Source organism: Rhipicephalus microplus, chromosome 8, assembly GCF_043290135.1.
Source record: "Rhipicephalus microplus isolate Deutch F79 chromosome 8, USDA_Rmic, whole genome shotgun sequence".
In the NCBI taxonomy this organism is placed as follows: domain Eukaryota; kingdom Metazoa; phylum Arthropoda; class Arachnida; order Ixodida; family Ixodidae; genus Rhipicephalus; species Rhipicephalus microplus.
In genome coordinates, this window is record NC_134707.1 from 77275977 (window position 1) to 77299832 (window position 23856).

At 47.1% G+C, this 23856-nt stretch overlaps 1 protein-coding gene across 1 annotated transcript; it reads right to left on the minus strand.

The window, feature by feature from the left end:
* Positions 1-8731: 8731 nt before the first annotated feature.
* Positions 8732-18221, minus strand: LOC142768287 (E3 ubiquitin-protein ligase Siah1-like). The gene is made up of 2 exons (XM_075870246.1): positions 18020-18221; positions 8732-8868 (listed from the first exon to the last, which is right to left on the minus strand). The coding sequence occupies exons 1-2, from the start codon at positions 18219-18221 to the stop codon at positions 8732-8734; spliced, it is 339 nt and encodes a 112-aa protein (XP_075726361.1).
* Between the last annotated feature and the right edge of the window lie 5635 nt (positions 18222-23856).

A 23856-nucleotide genomic window follows, 5' to 3' on the forward strand; every position in this document is an offset into this window, starting at 1 on the left:
AGCACGATTACCTACATTGTCTTGCCGTTTTCGTATCCTAACGGTTCAGACGTTTCCGAAGTTTCATAGCTATGCGCCAAGACGATCTGAATATGATTTCATAAATGACCCAGACAGCTTTTTTCTTGCCCATTGGCCACGCTTTAGAACACCTCAAATTGCTTTTGTCCAGAAACAACTAGATAGGTTTAATGTAAAAATTCGAGATGAACTTGCGGCGCAGGTTACAAATCAAATTCTTAAGATAAAATTTGATAAGATTTTTCCCTCTAAGCCCAAATTACAATCCTATAGGGTCTTAAATAGCCGACTGCAGGATTATCTTGCACACGCAGAAATGAATAATATTATAGCCACAGATGCTTCAGTAATGGATGAAAAGACAGGTGTAGGTATATACTCCCATTCGCTTGACTGGACTTTTTCATTAAGATTACCGGATTTCACCCCAGTTTTTGAAGCTGAGCTGTTCGCAATAATTCTGTCAAAGGTAGCTTGCTGTTCGCAAGCTACCTTTGAATGCCGCTAATGCGATCATAATCACGGATTCCCTGTCAGTATGTACGTCAATTACGGCGTCAACAAATTCGATGGCCTTAAAGACGCTCCTTATGCTAGTTCCTCCTCAGCTGCAGCTACTGAGATTAGTATGGGTACCCGGTCATTGCGGCTTAGAAGTAAATGAAATCGCCGACTCTCTAGCACGAGCAGCATTGGAAGGGCCAGTACTATCAGTCCTACCCGAAGTGGCCACTATAACTGCGACAAGATACAGAAAGCTTGCGCTTAGTGCAGACGCTATGGAAGCAATATTTTAAACACCAGAATTTACTCACTTAAGATTTCCATGGAAAATTCATTGGTGTCCTACAAGACAGTTGGAAACCATAATAACCAGATTTCGATGTCGTGTCCCCCCGTTAAATTTCTATTTACATAGGGCTGGTCTGGCAATATCACCACTATGCAACTTTTGTTCAGAATTGGAAACAATAGAGCACTATTTTTTATCATGTCGCCGATACAAATTGCTCAGGAAAACATTCTTAGTACTCCCATTTGCTAGCCTTGGGCTAAATTTCACTATTGAAAACATACTTTCCTTCGGTGCTTACGATCTGGGTTTCAGCCACGAGAACGTTTTCTATGCAGTTTGCAAGTACCTTAATGAAAGTAAAAGAATTAAGCTTTTAATTGCGTGATTATTATTCGTGCGAAAAAAATTCCAACGAACACAAGAGCATTGTTTAACCATACTGATTCTTATTCAAGATAATGTATAATTGTCTTATCTGAACGAGTGACAAACAACTATTGCACTCCTCTCATTCTGCCTAGGGTGTCATTTCTTTTTTCTTTCTTTTTTCTGGTGGGTGGTTTCGATTTGAAAAAATCTTTTCGAATTAAGTCATCGATTCTTGGCCGATCCCCCTGAGTGGGTATGAGTCATGGCATTGGAATCATCATCATCATCATCATCATCATCAATTTACGGACAGCATGGGCTGGGTGCTGTCTTCTAAGCAGTCTGCGTAGACTGTCTACATGCTGTCTAAGAATTCGAACACAGCCATGGGCATTGCCTCAATATTGCTTATGCGTTTCCTTCTCCCCTTCTATTTGGAACATCTCATGGTTTTGCCTTTTATTTCCCCACTACACTGCCGCTGCTACGGGTGGTTCCTGCGGCAGTTTTAGACCCAGCTTTCGCTTCGGTGGTAGAGGCCACGTGTTACCCTTACACAGGTTATACGCACCCTAGTTCGATTAACGCTTTCATGAGCCTTGTCAAAAGAAAAAAACTTTCCCGTTCTTAAAACCACCTGACACAATCGACACGGCAGCTTCCTATAATATTTATTAGAGAGAGCTCTTGCGCAGCGACTTTTCAGCCACCGTTGTACGGATGCGTAGTAAGCCTATTTACCTATGGTTCGTGCTTGCGGCTTCAAACATGCTTGTGGCTTCTGTTAATGTTGTGTTCTGTCTTTTTTTTTTCAGGTGAAGTAACAGATCGTTGCGAACCTGGTGAGCTGATTTGAATTGTTAAGACTGAAATGATCAAAGTATTGAAGTGGAACTGCTGAGCTTTTTGCCGAACTTCATCGTGCGACAAAGCCGATGCAGGCCAGTCTGAACCGAAAGAGTGAGCACTGCGCAAATCTACGTATTTCACGCCATCCCCGTGCTGGCTGAAGCGTCTCACGTTGCAAACCCTACAGGCACTATTGCCGCATTTCAGTCTCGTGTATTCTTAACAAACACTGTGCGTTCGACAAGCTCCTTAAAAGGGCTCTGGCTGATGCGCCAAAGCCGCTGTGCCGTAGCGATTGCGTCTGGTTCCGTAAAACTTTGCCACCGAGAAGTGGAGGTGGCAAACATTGTACAACGTACGACGTCAAGTCCCGTCATCGCCACAGTCTTTTAACACGTTCCTCTCTCACGGGCTCGCTGTGAGTGCTTGGCACGGCAGAATTTCGCACGCTCCAAATTGCACAGAGAAAGTCACTGAGCAAACAATTACAACGATGAATAGTAGTAATCAAAGGAATGCAGGGAACATGATGCTCTCTTTCTATCAAAACTAGTTCTCCGTCGTAATATTCTTCGAGATTCAAGTGGAACAGTGGACCCGTTCGCCTACAGCAGAGGATCAAGGCTGAAAGAGCCATGGCACAACATTGACCGAGCTCCCCTACTATACCGATACAAGTCCTCGCTTGGATTTGGATTCCATTGAATACTCCCGGCGTTTTGTCGAAATATTTTTCGCTACTTTTTAAGGGCCGCACCACATATTCACCTATAGTTCGCCAGTTATTTCGCTTGCACGCCGTAGCACTACTCACGTCATCAGGGTAGAGACAATGTCCAAGTGAGTCATCTCAAGCCGTTCTCTGATCATGCTATACTGACGGCACTTTAAAGCAAGCGGATGGCGTGCTTTATGTGTGGGTGGCCAATGTTACGAACAATCATCATCATCATCAGCAGTAGCAGCAGCAGCCTGACTACGTCCACTGCAGGACAAAGGCCTCTCCCAGTTGATGTATGCATGTGGGAGGTAGTGGCCGGATACTGCACCAGGATGGCCAATCCTTCTCTGGGGAGAAAGTGCGTTACTCACCGAAGTAACGAACAATACAAGGTCGCAAAGTAGCTACTAAAGAACAATCACAGCGTTAATTGTAGACACGCCATCCTAGCTTTCAAGGATCTTCAGTGCTTGACACCCGCAGTTTCAGTACGCGCTTCCTTGCATTCTGGTGTGGTTCTTCGGCGTGTGTACGTCCATAAACCACGTACCAACTTGGTGGCCAGGATGGAAATATTCATTGGCAGCAAGCGATTTTTTAAGGCAGGGTCCAAGTGAGGGCGCTCACGTTTAACTTGACCGTCCACGAGTGGGCCTAGCCAGGGTCGTCCAATTAACTCGTGCCTATTGTCGACATAATAAAGTTGTTTCGTTCATTCATGCACTCACTCACTGAAGTCTGTTAGCTAGGTCATTCAAGGATTACATGCATACTACAGATTCTTCAAACCTCCTTTGTATTAGCAATGGTGGTCAGCACTTAAAAATATTTACAAAGCTCTAGTAGCGGAATTAGCAACGCAATGCATTGCCAGTGAGTAGTTCAGCAACACCAGGCATGAGCAGAATCCCGCTTAACCAAGCAATCCCGCTTAACCGAGCAAGTATGGTGTACATGTGGCATATATCACTGGCGTTAGCTTACGTTTATGGTCGTTCACATTAACTGAATGTTATGTATAATGCATGCATGGGTGTGTTCCAATACTCACAGTAGACGGCTAAATTGACAACTAAGTGGACGGCGCCCATTTTGAGCGTTCTTCCACTTCTCCTGTAGCTGGCAAAATAGACAGAATGGAGAAGACAGCATCGTAGACGAAAATGGGGCGGGTGACTTTGCTGTCTAAACAAGATGGCAGCTCAGCGAATTGTTCGAATAGCTTTGATTTCGAGGCTCGGTGTGAGTAACATCAGTTTTTTTTCCATATTTGAAGACGAAATAGGGTAAGAGAATATGAGTTAGTCTTGTTTATCTCAGCTTTCTCTTCTCGACGTGAAGTGGCGTGTCGTCGCCTGTAGATGCCATTCAGACGCGTTCCATTTCGGGGACAACATGGGCTCGATGCTGTCTTCTAAGCTGTCAGCGTAGACTGTCTGCGATAGTGTCTACAATCGAAACACAGCCCATATGTGAATATATACGTACACGTGCACATATACCTAACATAATTTACATACAGGGAGTCCAATGTAAAGGCGTGACCACACGCGGGGTGCACAAATCTACTAAAGCGAGTATTTTACCTTTGTTCGAATTATTTTACGCTCAGCATGGTGCCGGCTACATTACACAAATTTATCACCGCACAAGGTGGTATGGCTGATGGAAATGTCCATGATGAGATCGGTGCCATTGCAGAGAAACCGCGCCGTGCTTAAGTCGAATAAAAGGCAGTCTCGGCTCTCAACGCACTCGGCCAATGAATAAATGCCCTGCGTCCTCGCCTCCCAGGTGAGCCGGTGTTGGGGTCCGGAAAGCTGGAGCCGGTAGGCGAAATTTCGTGCTTCCTGGCTATACCCCACGAGAGAAACAAGGGCGATGAACTGCTTGCAAGAGGAATTGTTGCTGCTTGTTTTCAGGACAACGACAAAGTCCCGACCTAAGCAAGTCTGAAGAGCAAGCCAGGAAAAAGCCTCTTCGCGGTCAAAACGCGCTGCCGTGATTGCGATGTTTTCGCCTGCGTGAGAAATTTAACAGCAACACCGCTCAATAAAAACAACGAATCTGCTTTTTCTAATTATGCCTCCTTATGCTATGCTTCCAGAGTACACTCAAAAACTCTTCTTGATGACCCTGGCTGCTTATCGTTCAGAATTTCTATTTTCCTTGATGTTGAATAAGCATTGGTATCATTTTGGCTAATTGTATGCTCTCGTGTAGACTTGGCAGCGCTGCGTATTGTGCCCGGTGGGTGCGGTTCCTCTCAATCCTAAGGTGGTGCTACACGGGAAAGTGCGGGATATCAATATAAAATGCACCTGCAGCGTTCCTTGCCATTCTAAATGTCCTTATCTTTCAAGCACAAGTAAGACAAAACTTAAATATGTAAGCGAATATGGACGCCCAAACTGAGCACTATATCCGGTCCCAACCCTTTCACGGTTAATGCTTTTTTCAGTCTCGTGACTGTCACAGCAAGTATGGACACAAGGAAAGTAAAGAACACAACTTAAACGTCGATGTTAGCGTTGTCTCGTTTGTTCTTTGGTATTTACACTTACTTTACCAGTCGTACTTATTATCTCAATCAATCATCGCAGAACTTTTTTGTAGTGTCATGATTAACATATAGCAAAGGTATTCTAGACGACAACGACCGTATAAATAAATATGGTCGTTGTCGTATAAATAAATACACTTGAAAACCACACTTGGCAACTCCCGCAGGTCGCGGGATTGAATCCCGGCTGCGGCAGTTGCAATTTTGATGGAGGCGGAAATGCTGTAGGCCCATGTGCTCAGATTCGGGTGCATGTTAAAGAACCCCAGGTAATCGAAACTTCAGGAGCCCTCCACTACGGCATCACTCATAATTATATGGTGGTTTTGGGACGTTAAACACAACACATCAATCAAATCAACACTTGGCAACTACACTTGGCGACCGCACTTCGTATCCATTGGGTCGACTTATTACTCCTCAGGTAGAAAAATGGCAATGAATCCGCGTGATACGTTGCAAATGTCGTGAAAAAATGAGACTTCTACCTTGAGGTGCTGCGTCAGATATGGGCGCCATCTGGCCGTGATGTCCAGATGCAAAAGCTAGCGTAGAACGGAGAGCCACTGGTAGGTGGCACAACCGTGTCCTTTTAGCAAAGCGTAGCAAACACGCGCTTTTTCGTTCCTAACGTCGCATTGTCAGCGCAGCGTAAGAAAAACTGCGGTCTTCAGAATTACGTATATATGTACATTACATATATATGCATCATATTTGCTTTTCGGTGTTCCAAAGCATCAACGCAGCCACCAGATAAAGATGACTGGGTGTTGAGCAAGGGCTTAAACTTTCACCGGGAGGCTGAGTCGTGCGAAATACAGACAAACAGAAAGAGAGACAGACCGAAATTTCTGCGTTGAAGTATTTCTAGAGAAAAAAACTGGCGGATCCCACGTACAGTGGGAATCAATGATATGCGAAGCATGAATGAAAAATGTTGATATGTCACTTTGAAATCAGCACAACAATATGAGGGGGAGGTATATGGTGCCGTACAAGGCTTCCGTGTCATGATTATCTCGTTTGGAAGTGTGGTTTACCTTCAACATCTATTCACCTCACGTGATACAAAATTTAGTATATGTAGAGCTAGCGAAACGGCCGTGAGCACGCTATGAGCGTGGTATGTTGTAATGTTCTTATATGACATTCGTGGCAGGATTATCCTGTTTGCACCAGTCATATATTTCGTCGTCTATTGACGTCACGTAACACCAAATTGGGTATAGACAAATTCCACCAGACTTACGTCACGAAAATGTGGTGGCGCTGTCTTGGTAGGCAAGAGACGCTCTGCCTACCACAGTTTCTGCTGCGTTTTCAATAGTTCATGTGGTGTTCTCAGTCAAGCAACGAGAAAAAAAACGGTATGTTGACGAGCTGCGTCACGGTTGGATGTGAGTCGCATCTCAAAACTTAGTTTTGTTTGTTGGCACGTGCACATCGCAGCCCTCATCGCTTATGGCGGAAGTTACGTGCGGACGTCGCTATAATTTTACCCATAATTCCGACATCCGCCTAGGTGTGTTTCCAAACATGGCATTAGTCTATACGTGGAGCTAGCAAAACGGCCGCGAGCACATCACGAAGGGTCCAATATACTCCAATGTAGCATTGACATTCGCGCAGGCTGGGCGCAGCGACACTACGTTATCAAAACGCGAGCACTCTATAGTCTGACGCCAGGCGCGACCAGCGTCCGTCAGCGTGGCCCAACGGCAACCGGTGCGAAATGCGACATGCTGCATTTCGCACCGATGCCATAGAGTAACATTACTCCATGCCATGGCGTTACTCAGGCAACACTGCGTCTCCTTCTTTTCGTGATGAACGGACGTCATACGTGCTGAAACGCACATGCGTCAAATTCACGGGGCAAATTTGGACAAGAACTTGGACAAACGAATTCCCCTGATTGATTGATACGTGGGGTTTAACGTCCCAAAACCACCATATGATTATTAGAGATGCCGTAGTGGAGGGCTCCGGAAATTTCGACCACCTGGGGTTCTTTAACGTGCACCCAAATCTGAGCACACGGGCCTACAACATTTCCGACTCCATCGGAAATGCAGCCGCCGCAGCCGGGATTCAAACCCGTGACCTGCGGCTCAGTAGCCGAGTACCTTAGCCACTAGACCACCGTGGCGGGACAAAACAAATTCACCTGTGATAGCAGTATGGGGTAACCAGACATCGTTGCCACTTTCGAATGACATGTTGCACACAATGGTACAGTGGACTTAATTGTTTTGCTATAAATAGTTTCATGTAGTCCATTCTCCAACTGTTCGAGTCTAGGTTGTCTTAGCTCTTCATATAAGTTGACATAATTGGTTCCCTTGTAAATAGCTTTCAATGCGTGGATTGAAGGCCTTAATGTTTAATGCTAGAATAGAAAGCCAGAGTCTAGCTGCTCCAAATAGGTGTAAACATTCATCGTTCTTTATCACCTTGAAATCTGCGAATAAAACCATGCGATCTAAGAACGTGGTCCACGAGTTGTCTGAGCGGTCCGGTCCACTTGCAGGTCTCCCGCCCGAGCACACAAGAAGCCGGCCTGAAGTGGAAGAAATCGCACCACAGCGCATCAATGAAATGTCGGTGGGCTGCCAGCGAAAACTGAATGTCTACTTTAAGTTGTAGGAAAGACGTGGAGCAACTGGGTTTGTGAAAACTCTGGTCGCTCAATTCGTATGTTTGTCACCACAATGTAGGTCAGAAAAGCACCACCTTTGCAGCAAATATTAAGCAACTGCACCGCTACTACTCAAAGAATACCTTTACGATCGATGCCTCATGGTTTCTGGCCAAGGGTGGTTGGATCACGTTTCTTAGCATTTCTCCAGCAATTATTCCTGAATGTTTGCAATGAAACATGTTGAAATCGTTTATTCCATGCAAAGAGCATTATAATATAGTTCACCCTCGTGTCTGAGCACGCAACGTGTAACCTAGTGTGCGTGAGTTTGATTCCAATCTTTCTGCTTTCAACATGCCTCGGTGAGTCAGTCACCTACACTGGTCATTTTTGTGACAGCAATGCCACCTGTTCTCTGGAGATGGGCGCTTTGAAACGTTGCTTTCAAGGACATTACCACTGTTCACTTCATTTGTACCCGCTTAATCTGCGGAGCTCCTGTAATACTCATTCATGTGAGTTATTTACCAATCATAACTTGCTATTATATCAGACGTACTTTCAGTTGAATCAACGCTAAGCGTTCTGACCTTGCCTGTTCGCCCAGCACACAAAGGAATCCGTTATCAAAGCTGCGACCTGCAACAACCTTCACTTAGTGCCTAGCCACTGCAGAAGTATCAGTTATGGGAACCACGAACATTTGTGCGGGGTAAAGTGTGATAATGAAGGTGAGAATAATAAATAAATTAATATTTATGGCAGCGTTGCTCACCCGTACTCGCAGGTCATCTCGTGCTTCTCCTTTGCCGTTATTAACAAAGCTGCCGTGCAGCCAGTGGAGAAGTACTTGCACGGAAACAGTGCCGTTTCAGCCAGCTTGTCCAAAGCCAGGTTCCGGTTTCTCCCTGAATACAAACATCAAAGAATTTATATTAAGTCAAAGTGGGATTATCTGTGCATCTTAACCTGGGTGGCTCTGAATATTAGGAGTGACCTAGCTCAGCTATGTCAGGATATACGTAGCTTGAGCAACCGACGGACGGATGGATGGACAGGTCAGCAAACAAACCATGTACGGACGGGCGAACCGCGGATAGATGGACGGATGACCACGGATGAATGAATGGATGAACGGGCGAACGAGCCACGGATGGTCGACGGACGAGTCACAGATCGACGGACGGGCGAAAAGAATAGCGAAAAAATTGCCCGCAGCTTCCCTCGGGGGAACACTGAGGAGGATGCGGACCTTATAATTGGTTAACGGGGTGTTAAAGTGCGACTTACTTGGGTCGATGGCTAAATTGGTTAACGTGGTTGTGAAATGGGGTGTTAAATTGCGACTTACTTGGGTCGATGGCTAAATTGGTTAACGTGGTTGTAGGAGGGGGTGTTAAATGAGTGAACACGTACACACGTATGCGAAAGGGCGGCGCTGGTCGAAGGGACGTCGATCATTGTGTTTGTGGATTCGTTGGAATTCATTTCACCGCGACCTTGGACGTCGACGCGCCGTACAAACCAACCGACGAGCGGCAACTGAGCGAGCGAGCGCCGACCTTGAGTATATATACAGCACGACGGCGCATGCACTGTCAGCTGTAGAATGTTCTCGAAGCGCGACGCCACATGCGCGTCCACTGGAGAATCAGGAGAATTGTAGATGTCGAACGCGGTGTGTAGAGGAGGAAGGGTGCACAGATGGTGGAGGAGTGAAGCGCGCGCGGTGTGTAGAGGAGGAAGGGATGCACAGATGGTGGAAGAGTGGGCGACGGCGCGACGGCGCATGCGCGCGCGTCAGCTGTCGAATGTTCGAGAAGCGGTGTGGACGGCGCGGACGACGCGGACGGCGCACTACAAGGCGCGAGTATAAGATGCTCCGCATCTAAAAGTGTCTGCGAGTAAAGTGGGCTGGCACTTGACTCGGGTAAGATCAACTTTTCTTGCCAATGAAGGAAATGCTACAAGAGCCGAACTGGGCATGCATGTGCCACCACTGAAGAATGTAGTCTCACATTGTGTCCGTATTTTCCATGTGAAGATGATAAAAACCACCACTTTTTTGTAGAGGATGTTGTTTTAAAGAGACGCAGCGCACATCAGTGGCATATTGTGACGGGGCGAGGTCTAGGCTTACAGGATAGCGTCCACCGAGAATCGGCAGCCGAACGAGATGTCTGAGTTGTCCCTCGCGCAAGCGCCTAACGCACAGGCGTCTTCTTCGTCTTCGCTAAGTGCCACGCTTGCTCCTGGGAGTCGATGATGCACCGTAACATCATTCCCCTGCGGCGGAAGCACCGTCACGGCGCTTAGTACGGTGGCGACGAACGAGGAGGGTGATACGGTTTGAGTCTGGAAACGTGTACAACGTCTGTCTGGAGTTATGGGGTCGAAGAGGCATTGTTAAGGGGTGAGATCTCGTAGCTCACGTCACTAAGTTGTCGTAACACTTTGTAGGGGCCATGGTAGTGTGATAGTAGCTTCTCTGATAAGCCGACTTGGCGGTTTGGTGTCCAGAGAAGTACCAGAAACCCCGGCGAGACGTGCACGCTTTGGTGACGACAGTCATAGCGTATTTTTGGTGCGCTTGCGACAGGTGCAGCAGATCACGGGCAAGCTAACGGGCTGCATGGGCTCGAGAAACGACATCGCTGGCGTACTAGTAGACAAGGGGGCAGCCGAAGGAAGGGGCGTGTCAAATGATAATGCTGGATGTCGACCAAATAGCAAATAAAACGGCGAATAACTAGCTGTGTCGTGCCGTGAAGAATTGTACGCGAACGTGACAAAGGGGAGTGCTTTGTCCCAGTCACGGTGATCTGGCGAAACGTACATTGACAGCATCTGCATCAGTGTTCGGTTCAGACGTTCGGTCAATCCATTTGTCTGTGGATGATAAGTGGTGGTAAGCTTGTGCTCAGTGGAGCAGGCGCGGAGAATGTCATCCACAACACGTGAAAGAAAGTACCTTCCTCGATCAGTAAGCAGCTGCCGCGGAGCGCCGTGATGAAGAATGACTTCATACAAGAGAAAGTCAGCGACGTCAGTGGAACAGCTTGTCGGCAGTGCTTTAGTGATGGCAAAGCGTGTGGCGTAGTCTGTGGCGACTGCAACCCATTTATTTCCGGAGGTGGACGTAGGAAATGGGCCCAACAGGTCAAAGCCAACACGGAAGAATGGTTACGTCGGTATGTCAATGGGCTGTAGGAGGCCAGACGGTAGCGCAGAGGGGCGCTTGCGGTGTTGGCAGCGGTAGCAAGCAGTGACGTAGCGAACCACACAACGATACAGTCCGGGCCAGAAAACGCGACGTCGCACACGATCGTAGGTACGAGGGACGCCTAGGTGACCGGCTGTAAGTACGTCATGTAGTTGTTCGAGAACGCTGGTACGCAGATGATGGGGAAGCACGAGTAGTAATTCCGGGCCATCACGTTGAAGCTGTGATGGTACAGAATGTTGTCGTGCAGTTCGAACAGGCAAACGGAAGGGTCTGTTGGAGCAGAGGTCAGACGCTTGATGATGGAGAGTAACGACGGGTCACGTCGTTGTTCGGTGAAGATATCACCCAAAGCGTGAATGGAGAGAACGCAGGGGTCTGAATCAAGGTCTGTCAAGTCGGGCGTTTCAACCGAATAACGTAACAAACAGTCTGCGTCTGTGTGCAGGCGTCCCGACTTGTAGTGGACCACGAATGAGTATTCTTGCAGACGGAGCACCCAGCGACCAAGACTTGCAGATGGGTCCTTTAGCGATGACAGCCAGCAAAGAGCGTGATGGTCCGTAACAACGGAAAAAGTTCGGCCATACAGGTAAGGCCTCAATTTCGCCACGGCCCACACTAAAGCTAGGCATTCACGCTCAGTGATGGAGAACTTCCGTTCGGCAGGTGAAAGAAGACGACTGGCGTAAGCAATCACGCGGTCCTTCCCGTGCTGTCGTTGGCCAAGCACCGCTCCAATTCCATGGCCACTGGCATCGGTCCGAAGCTCTGTAGGTGATGCAGGGTCGAAATGGGCCAGTATTGGTGGCGTAGTCAGCAGATGGATAAGAGCCGAAAAGGCGTCCACTTGCTCTATACCCCATGCGAAGGGAACGTCCTTCTTTAAGAGATCAGTAAGCGGTTGAGCGATGTCGGCGAAGTTGCGGACAAATCGACGAAAATAGTAACATATCCCTACGAAACTTCGGACGTCCTTGGTTGAGCGTGGCTCAGTAAATTGTTGTACTGCTCGCACCTTTTCGGGATCTGGTTGAACACCTTCGGTACTGACAAGGTGGCCGAGTATGGTGATTTGGCGACGTCCGAAATGGCATTTTGCAGAATTGAGCTGGAGAGCAGCTCTTCGAAAAACATCCAGAACGGCTGACAGACGTGTTATATGGCTGTCAAAGGTAGGTGAAAAGACGACGATATCGTCCAAGTAACATAAGCAGATGGGCCACTTATATCCTCGGAGAAGGGAGTCCATCATGCGCTCGAAAGTTGCCGGCGCATTACACCGTCCAAACGGCATGACTTTGAACTGGTAGAGACCGTCGAGCGTAACGAAAGCGGTTTTTTCACGTTCCATGGAATCGACAGAAATTGGCCAATAGCCGGACCGAAGGTCGATGGACGAAAAGTATTGGGCACCATGAAGGCAATCGAGGGTGTCATCAATCCGAGGCAAAGGGTAGACATCTTTGTGGGTCACTTTGTTTAAATGGCGATAGTACACGCAAAACCGCCAGCTGCCATCCTTCTTCTCAATGAGCACGACTGGGGAGGCCCAGGGGCTGTATGAGGGTTCTATTACGTCTTTAGTATTCATTTTGTCCACTTCATTCTGAATTACTTCGCGTTTCTTGTGAGATACGCAATATGGACGCTGCCGTACAGGACTGGCATCACCAGTGTTGATCCGGTGAGTCACTGCAGTTGTTTGGCTGAGAGTGTGGTGGTCAAAGTCGAAAACGTCTCTATATGATGTTAGCAGACTACGGAGGCTGGCAGCTTGCACTGCAGTGAGGTCGGGAGCAATCATCGTGTTAATGTCATCTGCAGGCAGAGTGTAATTGCGGCCAAGACAGGGGGATGTAGTATCGGTGTCCAAACCAGTAACGTTGCAGCAGTCAAGTGGAGATAGGGTGGCCAAAGACATGTCTTGCGGAATAACTTGAGTCAAGAGACTCACGTTTAGTAGTGGTATAACCACTGTATTAATAGCGACGGCGACAACAGTGTGAGCAAGGGCGACGTCTTGGGCCATCAGTACGTCAACTATAGGAGCGACGAGGTAGCCACCATCGGGCACATGACGTGAGCACGACAAAGTAATATATGTAGCAGCTTGCGGAGGCAAGGGAACGTGGTGACGAGAGCATAAACGGGGAGAATAGGCAGCTGGAAAATCGGCAAACTGCGGCAGTTCAAGCTAAAGAGCACCAGTGGCACAATCAATGAGCGCAGAATGACGTGACAGGAAGTCCAAACCAAGTATTAGGTCATGAGGACACATTTCAATGACGACAAACTGAACTAATGTAGGATGACCAGCAATGAACACACGGGCCGTGCACATCCCTTGAACATCAGGGGTCCTCCCATCAGCGACACGAAGCTTGTGGGAAGCGGCAGGCGTGAGCACTTTATGTAGGCGTCGGCGAAGGTTCGCGCTCATTACAGAAATGTGCGCTCCAGTATCTATAAGGGCAGAAATAGCCACACCGTCAACGTCAACGTCTAACAAATTTTGTCTCGTCGGAAGTGTCAAGAGAAGATTTGTGGAGGGAGTCGAAAATGCAGCGTCACCTCCGGGCGCTGCACCGTTTAGTTTTCCGGGAAGGCAGGAGCGGGGTTCATTAGGGACGACGGCCTGTGAGTCTGTGGTGAGCGAGACGACTGGCGACGTCCTGGAAGTGAATGCGACTGACGACCATGCGGTGACGGAGATCGGCTGTTGAACCTTCTGTAGTTGTTTGGCGGAGAGAGCTGCGTGGCAGACGCGAAGCGGGTGCTGTCCTGTCGGTAGTGAGGTTGAGATGAAGTCCGAGGTGGCGAGAACCAGCGGTAATTGCAGTAATGGACGACATGACCGATACGGTGGCAATAAAAACAAATTGGTCGATAGTCGACGGTTCTCCACGCAGCAGGGTCACGAGATCGGGCCGTAAACTGCTGCTCGTGATAGGACGAGGGTGGACGCCATGAAGCTCGCTGCGGGCTGGGCAAAGCGCACACCGAGGGAATACCTATGCTGGTGAGTTTTTGGTGGACGATGGCTTGAACCATGTTAGCAGTGAGTGGGGTGGCGTCACTTGCAGCGGTGTGAGCAGGAGCAGAGGCAATGGCTTCAAGTTCGCGCCGTACAATTCGGGTCACCTGATCCGATGAATCTAGAGGTGGTGGCTGTGTTCTTGCACGGTCTTCGCAAGATGATGTTGCAGCCGTATTCGGAAGGCGGGTAAACACGCTGTTAATCCGCCGGCTCTTCGCTTGCTCAGAGCGCCGACATTCTATTATAATGGCGTCCACTGTAGAAACATTTTTGCAGATGAGGAGGTTGAATGCGTCATCCGCAATCCCCTTAAGAATATGCCCGACCTTGTCAGCCTCCGGGATCTCGGCATTGGCTTTGCGACACAACGACAACACGTCTTCGATATAGGAGACGTAAGACTCGGTCGAGGTCTGCACCCGAGACGCGAGCATTTTGTTCGCGGCCATTTTTCTTCCAATCGGCTTTCCGAACTGGTCCAACATTTTCTCCCTGCACACTGCCCAACTCCCAAGTTCTGTTTCATGGTTCTCATACCACGATTTGGCGGTTCCCCTAAGATAGAATAACAGGTTTGCCAGCATTAGAGTCGGGCCCCATCGGTATCGAGTACTCACACGTTCGTACTCAGCCAGCCAATCTTCAACGTCAACTTCATCTGGATCGCCGGAACAGCTGAACGTGCCAGGATCCCGCGGGGGTTCGAGCACGAAGGTTGTGGTCGCAGAAGGAGATGTAGTTACCGCATCATCTCCGGCCGCAGGAACACCAGGAGAAGATGCAGACGCCGTACTCTCCGTCATCGTTGTGGAATGACCCTTCAAACGTCGGCCGCTGCGACGTTCCGTTGCGAGGCGGTTACCCAGTACCTCCGCCAAATGTGACGCGGCGAGGTCTAGGCTTACAGGATAGCGTCCACCGAGAATCGGCAGCCGAACAAGATGCCTGAGTTGTCCCTCACGCAAGCGCCTAACGCACAGGCGTCTTCTTCATCTTCGCTAAGTGCCACGTTTGCTCCTGTTGATGATGCACCATAACAATATTCATAATAATTTCACTTTATGCAGCATCATTGCGCATTTTTGCACTTGTGAGACATGTTCACCTCAATGTCAAAATGGCACCTTCGTCTTTGGGTGAGCGCTCGTCACCATCCAGCTATTTCGACAAGTCGCCGAAGAAACTTGTAACGTATTTCACTCGCGAATGGCTCTCTATAGGCACACAGAGTGAAGTGAGTGGTGTTATTAGTCGAACACGGCTGTCATTGGAAGCGCGACCCGAACCGGACTACTTGGCGGAAGAGTACATGTGCAGTAGCTCCACCCCCGCAGCTTTCCTTTCATCGTGAAACAAAGTTATTTGCGAGTATAGTGACTCGGGGAGCTTCCAGACCTTCGGTGCGACCGCTGTGGATTGTGCGACGTCACTGCTCCTCGCGCTTGCGCAGAAGTATACTTACCGTAAGCCATGCGAAGCTGCTCAACCTCGGCCAGTGTAGCTTGCGTTAAATAAACAGCACCACATGGATGGAATAGGCATCACACAGCGTCGTATTGCTACAAACCTGACAAAGAAAAAGCTACTTTATTTTCATACATATACGATGCATTTGTTGTTGATCATAAAGAGCTGAAATTGCGCACATGGAAAAACTACTCAAGGTTACAAGAGATTATTACGTCTACACTGTCTTAATAAGTAATTGATATGCGTGTTTTTACTATGTAAATAAGTGCTAAAATGCGTAAACAAGCTACATGGTCAACATACTGAAATACATCACGGCACTCACTTACAACTAAACTTTATTTGACTCTACACACACTTAAGTATTATCTATCATGTAGCCAAGTGATGACTTTATTTAGTTTTTAGGTTTATTAAATTCTCCATGGTGGTTTTCCAACGTCCTTCATGAGGAGTGGGTGTCAGCCTTCAAGTGTGCATGTAGTGTGGACAAAGTTTATTTGCAAGTAAGTGCCGTGGTGTTTTTTTTTTATTGCGCCGTTTTCCATGATCTTGAAGAGGCCGCTGCAGTGGCATTCGCTACGCCCTTATGGTCATCCCGTTCCATCATCGATACTAAGCACCATATTCACAAAACAACGTTGTCCTCATATTTTGTTTTGCTTTTTAGATTGTGTTCACTTTGCGCGCGTTATAAACGTGCAGATACGGTTCCAGGCGAAAAAAGATGGCTGCGATCCCACCCGGGAAATATGAGTTTCCAGAAAGGCTCTGTCAAACAACACGCATCCTTAGAGGGACGTATGTTTTGGCAATATTGTACAGTAGTATAAATAATAAATTTCTGGCCGCTGTGCCTAACTACTGGTGGTTCCGCGATCACTTTAGGCAAGATTAACTTCTTCCCTTCGTCAAGCAATGTGTTCACGCTGCTCTTCTGTTCTCTGCAAATTCCGACACATTTCATAAATAATTTATGGAATGAAATGAATGATTTACTGGACGGCTGTTCTTTTTGTATATGGAAGCGGGAAAGATACACGGCGAGAAGGAACAGCCACACTATGTCGTGCGCAGGTTTCGTGCGAAGTTCAAAGCAACTGCAGGGCAATCTTAGTTGGGAAAGCGTGTTAGTGTGGTCCCGTAGTTTGCAGGTACTCTATAAAACATGTGGTTTGGATGCCTCTTTTGTGCTTTCAGTTATTGAAACAAATACTGAGCTCTATGTTTCACGCCCGATCGCAAAGACAGATAGGACGTTTGCCTTGCATTGTTAAATGGCCCCTAAACGACACAAAAGTCAATATAGTAGTGGCGTTGAAAATGTGCAACAGTGTACAGCGAACGCGTTCGCGGCTCGTCTGTCCAGCTCTCCAGATCTTTTCCTCAGCGTTCAAGGTGAAAGCGCTAGGTGCGCGTGCATCTTCTTGCAGGGGACCTCGCATAGAGTTTCATAAAAATAACTAGAGGGGACACTGGCGCTGTGATCGTTAAGCGATGCATAAGAATTATTGGTATGGCATTGATTTGCCTAGTCTTCGTGCTTGCGAGTGGCGAACACTCTTGCGGCTTCGTTTATTGCTTAGTTTTGGTTTTGTTTAGAAGGATAGAACGAACCGTTTTTCACTTCGTGACCTGATTCAAAGTGGTAAGGCTGAAAGATCAAGGTAGTGAACTGTAACGGCCGAACATTTGCCGATTGTTGTTTTGTGACGAAGCAGCTTCAAGCCACACGAATCCAGAACGAACGTAAAGTACGAAGACAAGGCAAATCCATGTCACATACATAATTCCCACGTTCTATGAAGGGCTATGCGTTGCAGCTCTCATAGAGAGCAGCGCCAGAGTTCCCTCTAGCGTATAGTTAGGGCACTCTCTAGGATCTTGTGTTCAGGAACGTCTCTCTGTGGTTCGGGTGCCTGGCAATTTGCTTTTGCTCCGCAGATACGAAACGAACGCATGGTAGAGGTAGACTGTACTTCAGTAGAGGTGTACAGCTTCCATGCAAAAATAACTAAACAATTGAATTCGTTTGTGGACGGGGGTATCTCCTATTCATCAAGAGCCCTAGAAAGTGGAAACCGACAAGGACCACGTGAGATATCAATTGGGTTAGTTTATGAATGCACTGAAAAAAAAAGAGAACATTACGCGGACCATTCATTGAGCGATTTTATATTTAGCAAATACAAGTACATATAGCGTTACTGGAATAAAATAAGCCGTAGTTCTGAGAACAAAAACGTGAATTCCATCGTACTTACTGCCCCATGCACGTAGTTACGAGGGGTGTGCAATAAATGTACGCGACACCACCCTTTCTCACCTTTTGGCGCGCGACATAGTGGGCACCTGGACACGCTCTCCCGGCAAGTGGCACACAGGTGGTGTCCGTTCTCGCACTGCAGGATGGGAGGCAGCGCGTAGTCTCTGCACACGGGGCACTCGAAGAGCCACGCCAGTTCAGAGATAGATGTCGCGCACGTCTGTGCCTGGGTGTCGCCAGGCGCACCGTCGATAGGATCCATACTTTCTCTGACTTGGTGTACCGGACGGAAATCTGCATGACAGCGCCAAAAACAGGTAAGCAAGGCTTGTCGTGCATCACGACGTTGCCTTTGCTGTAGCAGTAGCGTCGTTTAAAAATTACCGCAAGGAAAGCAGAAGTCAGGAACAATACCTGGTGATAAGTAAGATACTTTCAGCTGTTACGTTCTCTTTAAAGTCGACTTGCAGTTAATATTGACACTACGTTGGCTTCGGAGTATTTGTGATACTTTCCGGAGCTTTGGTTTCTAGATTCATAATACGATTCAAATGCGTGTCGTAGCGGATCACTGCATAACATTTCACAACCTGGGAATACATGTGCGCCTAAATGAAAGCACATGTGTCTCAGGCATTCCACCACCGTCGGAACAATGTCACAGTAGCTTGGATCGAATGTACGTCTTTTTTTCTTGGGGGGGGGGGAGAGGAGGGGAGGGTCACCGAAATGACCTTGTGTTGTCAGGAACATGTACTACTAATCGGTTTTGTTTTTTATTACGCTGATGTGGGCCCCTTAATTTGTACAATCATTGTATTCCCATAAAAAAAGACTAGGCTATCAATCAAGATTCGTTAAGTATACGGTGTACGTATTTCAGGCAAGAACTCGCCAGATCAGTCATTTACAAAATTAACTTAATTGATTTTTTCTTCAGTTCATGAACCTCACACTATGAAAAAGACGCGTCCTCTGACTACCTTTTCGTTTGTCCAGCCTTGGCACGTACATGAATGTCTTCAAGTAGACGCGTGAACGTTTATTAGGAATCTTTACATTCTTGTGAGAAAATGGTGAGACCGACAGCAAGTCGTCACTTTTTAAAAATGCAATTCACGGTGTAAATTGGGGCTCGGAAAGCGTAACACTCTTTTCTCTCGTTTCCCATGAGAAGGCACTCTCTTCCCATACACCTAACTGTTTTCTATGTTCTTTTCTTCCTGCGATTTTTTCGTTTCCTTCCCCATCCCTAAAGGCGCTGAACCATACCCCTCGGTGGAAGGCAGAAAATAGCATCTTTTTTTCCATTGTCCTGTTTTTGTAAACTCCTCTCTCTGTTTCTATGTTTAAGTGCACGGTCATAAAAGAGATGATTATGTATGAAAGACACGAACTCAGAAGCTCGGTAGATTTCAAGCTGAACAGTCGTGTCGTCGGCGATCTCCGACGCCAGCGTAGCTCTCGTCGATCTGCCCACCGTCCGTGATCTTCTGGTGTCGTGTGGCTCCCGCCGGTCGGCGCCCTGTCATCTCACTCCTTGGACCGTGTCCCCCATTTTTCCTACGTTTTTTATCTACTTTCTTTCGGTCGTTCCGGTGAGGTGAGTGCTCCTACTTTACTTATCTTCCTGCTATTCCTTTTTGTCCCCCCTCCCCGATCCACTTCAAGCCGTGTCGCCAGATTAGGCAGACAGAGAATAGCTCCTTTTTCCCTTCCTTCAAGAACTATACGATGCAGCGCGGCTCGACTCACCTTCGGGCGCACGGAAGTCGCGTTAGCCCCTGTGACTCCACGAAGTGGGCGAGTGGGAGTCTGTTCTCGCGTTCCCTGATTTGAGACAGCGGCTGCTCCCTCCTCCACGGGTCACTGCAACAGGCGGGACACTGGGAGTGCTTGGACATACGTTCGCGTGTTGATATCAAGAACAACTGTCAACCACCAATTCAATAGCTTTGCGAGAAGTAGGTGGCCACAGTGTGACTTCGCACTCTTCTCCCTTCTCGTTGACTCAAGTAAGCCTTACTGCCTCGCAGATTCGCTCACAACGTCAACGCGTAGGCCCTCGCTGAGTTGGCCTTATATGTTTGCGTTTATCTTCATTTCGAAATGAGCAATAAATACAGGCTTCATCTACGGTGGATTTCATTTCACCGAGCAAGCCTATCGTTCCATTCGCACGCTATTCCACCCCTAGTCAACATACTTACTACGAATACATACTACGAATAAAAGTTTCATTGTTCGCGCTTAACTTCTTACGCCACGCTAAGCAATTATTTCCGAATCTGGGAGCGTTGAAAAGAAATTTCAAGCTTTTTTTCAGAAACAGGTTTTATCAGAGGTGTCTCTATAATAGGATCAACGCTCAAAATAGGCTTCATGCTATGGCTGTGAGGTAACGCAGTTTGACGGGTCACCTGAACTGTTCAATAAAATTGCATGTGTGGATAAGTCATCAGCAGACGCTTTGTGTAGCTTCAACAGCGTTCACTGTTTGCGGAGGCTATATACTGGCTTTGTAGCCCCGTATAGACTATTTTACCTAAGACACGTGGGCGCCACCATCTTAGGCTGTTAGGTCATTTTTTTCTTGTTTTGGTAGATAGCGATCTGAATTATTAAGGCTATGAAACGTCGTATGCACCTACTGAACTATTTTTGTGCATGCGTGTCTGAAATAACACTGCTTGTTTGGTTGTGTAAGATGCAAAACACAAAATATAACCGCCCATAAAGGCGGCACTGAAATCCCACCGTAATATTGCCTATAGTTCACAGCGCACAACTTATAGCCATTGCCTGTTCTTCACTCCTGATAGGTTCATACCGGTATAGATCCTCTCTGATTCACTCATAATGCAAACACAGAGCTATTCCACAATGTATCCTTATATGTTGACTTGGCGTAGCACACCAAGTTATTATTAGTACACCAAATATCAACTTTAGAATATTCTTACTTCTGATTCGCTCAGTGGCAGTGTTAGAGCAACACCCTCTCCTATCTTCCAAAGACACCAACATTTATGTATACTTCATTGGGCGGAAAGGTTGAATTCAAGCTTTAGCCCGTGTAAGGCCATCGGACGCTCTTATTTTCATATATATCGCTTTAAGCGTGGCAACACTTCAACCACATTTACCTAAATGTGAATTATCAGAAAGAACAAACAAAATAATTTGACACCGGGTTGTACTGGGAGCAAGCCACAGCCTCTCTTCAAGCTTTTCATCTATGCAAGCCTCCATTCCCTCTTAAAATTTCATCTTGCTAGAAATAAACAGGCTTTAAATGGATTCATTGAGAACTTGAATAAGGCATGACGTGCAACAATCACTGAGGAAATAGACAGTGGTCCGGCAGAATGTGAATTACTTTGCTTAGACTGCTTGATGTGGTTTATAGATTACGGCTAAGCCATGACATACTCAACCCCACGTTTGGCCTTCAATGTCCCTTGACGAAATTGGACACTACTTGTATGTCGCTCGACGCAGTGGCGAGATCGTCGGGGGTCAAACTCGTAATTGGGTTAGAAAATTTTCGAGCATTTCGTGGCCCACCGCACGACTTCAATGGTCTACCTCTAGGTTAATCGTACGCATTTCAATACTCAGTTGTTCATCCTGCAATATAACGCCGAAATCATCTTGGCTCAAGCCCAACATGTGTGATGACCCTACCCCCTTCAGAAACTAATGAAGCCTATCTCGAGGACTAAGTTGGCTCGTGTCCAAACACGCCGAATAATGCCTGCCTTAATAGATAATTGTGTTCACTCGTGTTCAAAACCGGCCAGGCCTATCTCCAATCACCTTAGCCTGCACCACCCCTCAAAATTTCAGTCGCCCATCCCCAAAGTATTGAACCCGGTAAAACGAGAAAAAACAAAAACACTTCAGCCACAGCCGGTAATTGCCTGAAGTGGTCCTCAGTTGAGCTTTCGCGCGATGTTACACTCGTTGGCGAAGCAAAATTGTGTCTCGTTGCTTTAGGCCAATTTCGAACACGCCGAACAACATTTCACGACAAATTTCAAACCAAATGAACGCATATTTTTATTTACCTATTTATTTATTTCTGTTCGTGTTAGTCAACAAACTTCGCTCTACTTATGGATTAACTCGGATGTGTCTGATTTCATTCCGTGTGTACGAACGAGAATTTTCAAGTTCGTTCCTTCTTTTGCGTCAACTAATATGACTTTCCTGCAATCATCACGAAGCCCTAAGCTGCTAGTTTCAGGATTATACTAGGATAATATAATAATTATCACTGTTGCTCTTACATGTCTCCCATGATCACTCTCATTGTCGCACTTTTCATAACCAGTTCAATATAGTGTTCTCGTTCGAGGGGATCATGCAGCTGATAGTTTCGACGTCTTCTCCAGTCTCCAATAAAGCAAATGTAGGACTTACCTTAGCGCCGCAAAATTTTTGGATCTGCCCGAATTTGTGGCTTAACGCACCCTCTTCTATTTCTTCTTCTTGGAGAAACTCACGAGCTATCGTGGCAAGATACGCACCCACTGAGGGTACGCGAGTCAATACTCAATTGTCAAGATGTCACCTAAATACAAATATGTAGATATAAAGCCCTTAAATGCGGCAAATATCAAAAAGCAAGTAAAAAGTACAGGATATTGTAACCAGTCTTTTCTACTGAACGACAGTGTGAAACTTAAATGACGTCAATGTTGACGGTGTTGTCCAAGAAGTACTCCTAAGCGTTTTTCTAAAAAAAGAATGTGCCAGTTATTGGAGCTCGAATCATTTACAGCATTTAAACATACATCACTTCATGAAAAATTTGTGCGTCTGTAAAAGCAGGCGTTTGGTGTGTAGTGACACCACGGACTCGAGTTAACGGGGGAGTTTTGACTCCCTCCCACGCCTAGCCGTGCGTGGCTTTGCCGTGTCCGGGGAAAGGGGGATCCTGGGGGTTGAGCCGACGCCGGGTGATCGGACCTTTAAGGCCCCCCTGAAGAGGCGACACACCCCTTTGGCCCTGGCTTCACGTAGACGGCACCCCTGGGCTGACCCACCCAGGGGAAACCGGCAGTAGCCTTTTCCTACATCTCCCTTTATACATCTTCGTCTTTTCTTTCTTCCAATATTTCCTGTCATCTAATTTCTGTTTACTTCCATCTTCCCGGCGGCAAGCGTTCACCTTGGGTATGTGCCCTCTCTAGGTCACATAATATTGGGTTAGAGTGGCTTTGCACAGCTGGTGCTGGCATGCCTTTTTATGATTGTGCTGCTGCGTCCCCATGTTGGACTCGATGGTGGGTGGCTGGCATGGCTGCCGAATTTATATATACTTTATGGCCTCTTTTTCATTCCCTAAACTGTGTGATCGCCCTCCCCCTAAGAGGGGGCGCACCGAAGCAACACTAAATGTCTTCATTAAGTAAAAGAAATCTTCCTGCGCTTCCACGTGATTCACATTGAAACACAGAAGGACGCAAGAATAATCTCTCAATTTACCGCATCAAAATGCCTCACCAATACCATTGGTACAGGTTATCAGGCTACAGGCATGGCTAATGGCGATCTTCTTCTCGAAGTACAAAGCAAGCCCCAGTACGAAAATCTCTCAAAACTCACTTCTTTCGGAACCACACCTGTCTCTGTCACACCGCACCGTTCCCTGAACATTTCCCGAGCGTAGTGTCTGATAAAGACCTAATCACCCTGACAGAGAGTGAGCTCCTTGAAGCCTGGAACGAGCAGCACGTAACGCATGTTCAGATAATTAAGATCAGGCGTGACAACAAAGAAACGCCGACAAAGCACCTCATCCTTACATTCTGCACAAGCACACCTCCAGAATATATTGAAACAGGCTAATTGAATTTAAAAGTCCGACCTTACATCCCCAACCCCCGACG

Bases quoted from the DNA above. Each gene is read 5' to 3' on its own strand.
- LOC142768287 (XM_075870246.1), bottom strand. From the start codon at position 18,221: ATGGATCCTATCGACGGTGCGCCTGGCGACACCCAGGCACAGACGTGC. The intron at 8,869-18,019 runs GTGAGAAAGGGT...GTTTGTATTCAG, and splicing joins ACTATGTCGCGCGCCAAAAG to GGAGAAACCGGAACCTGGCT.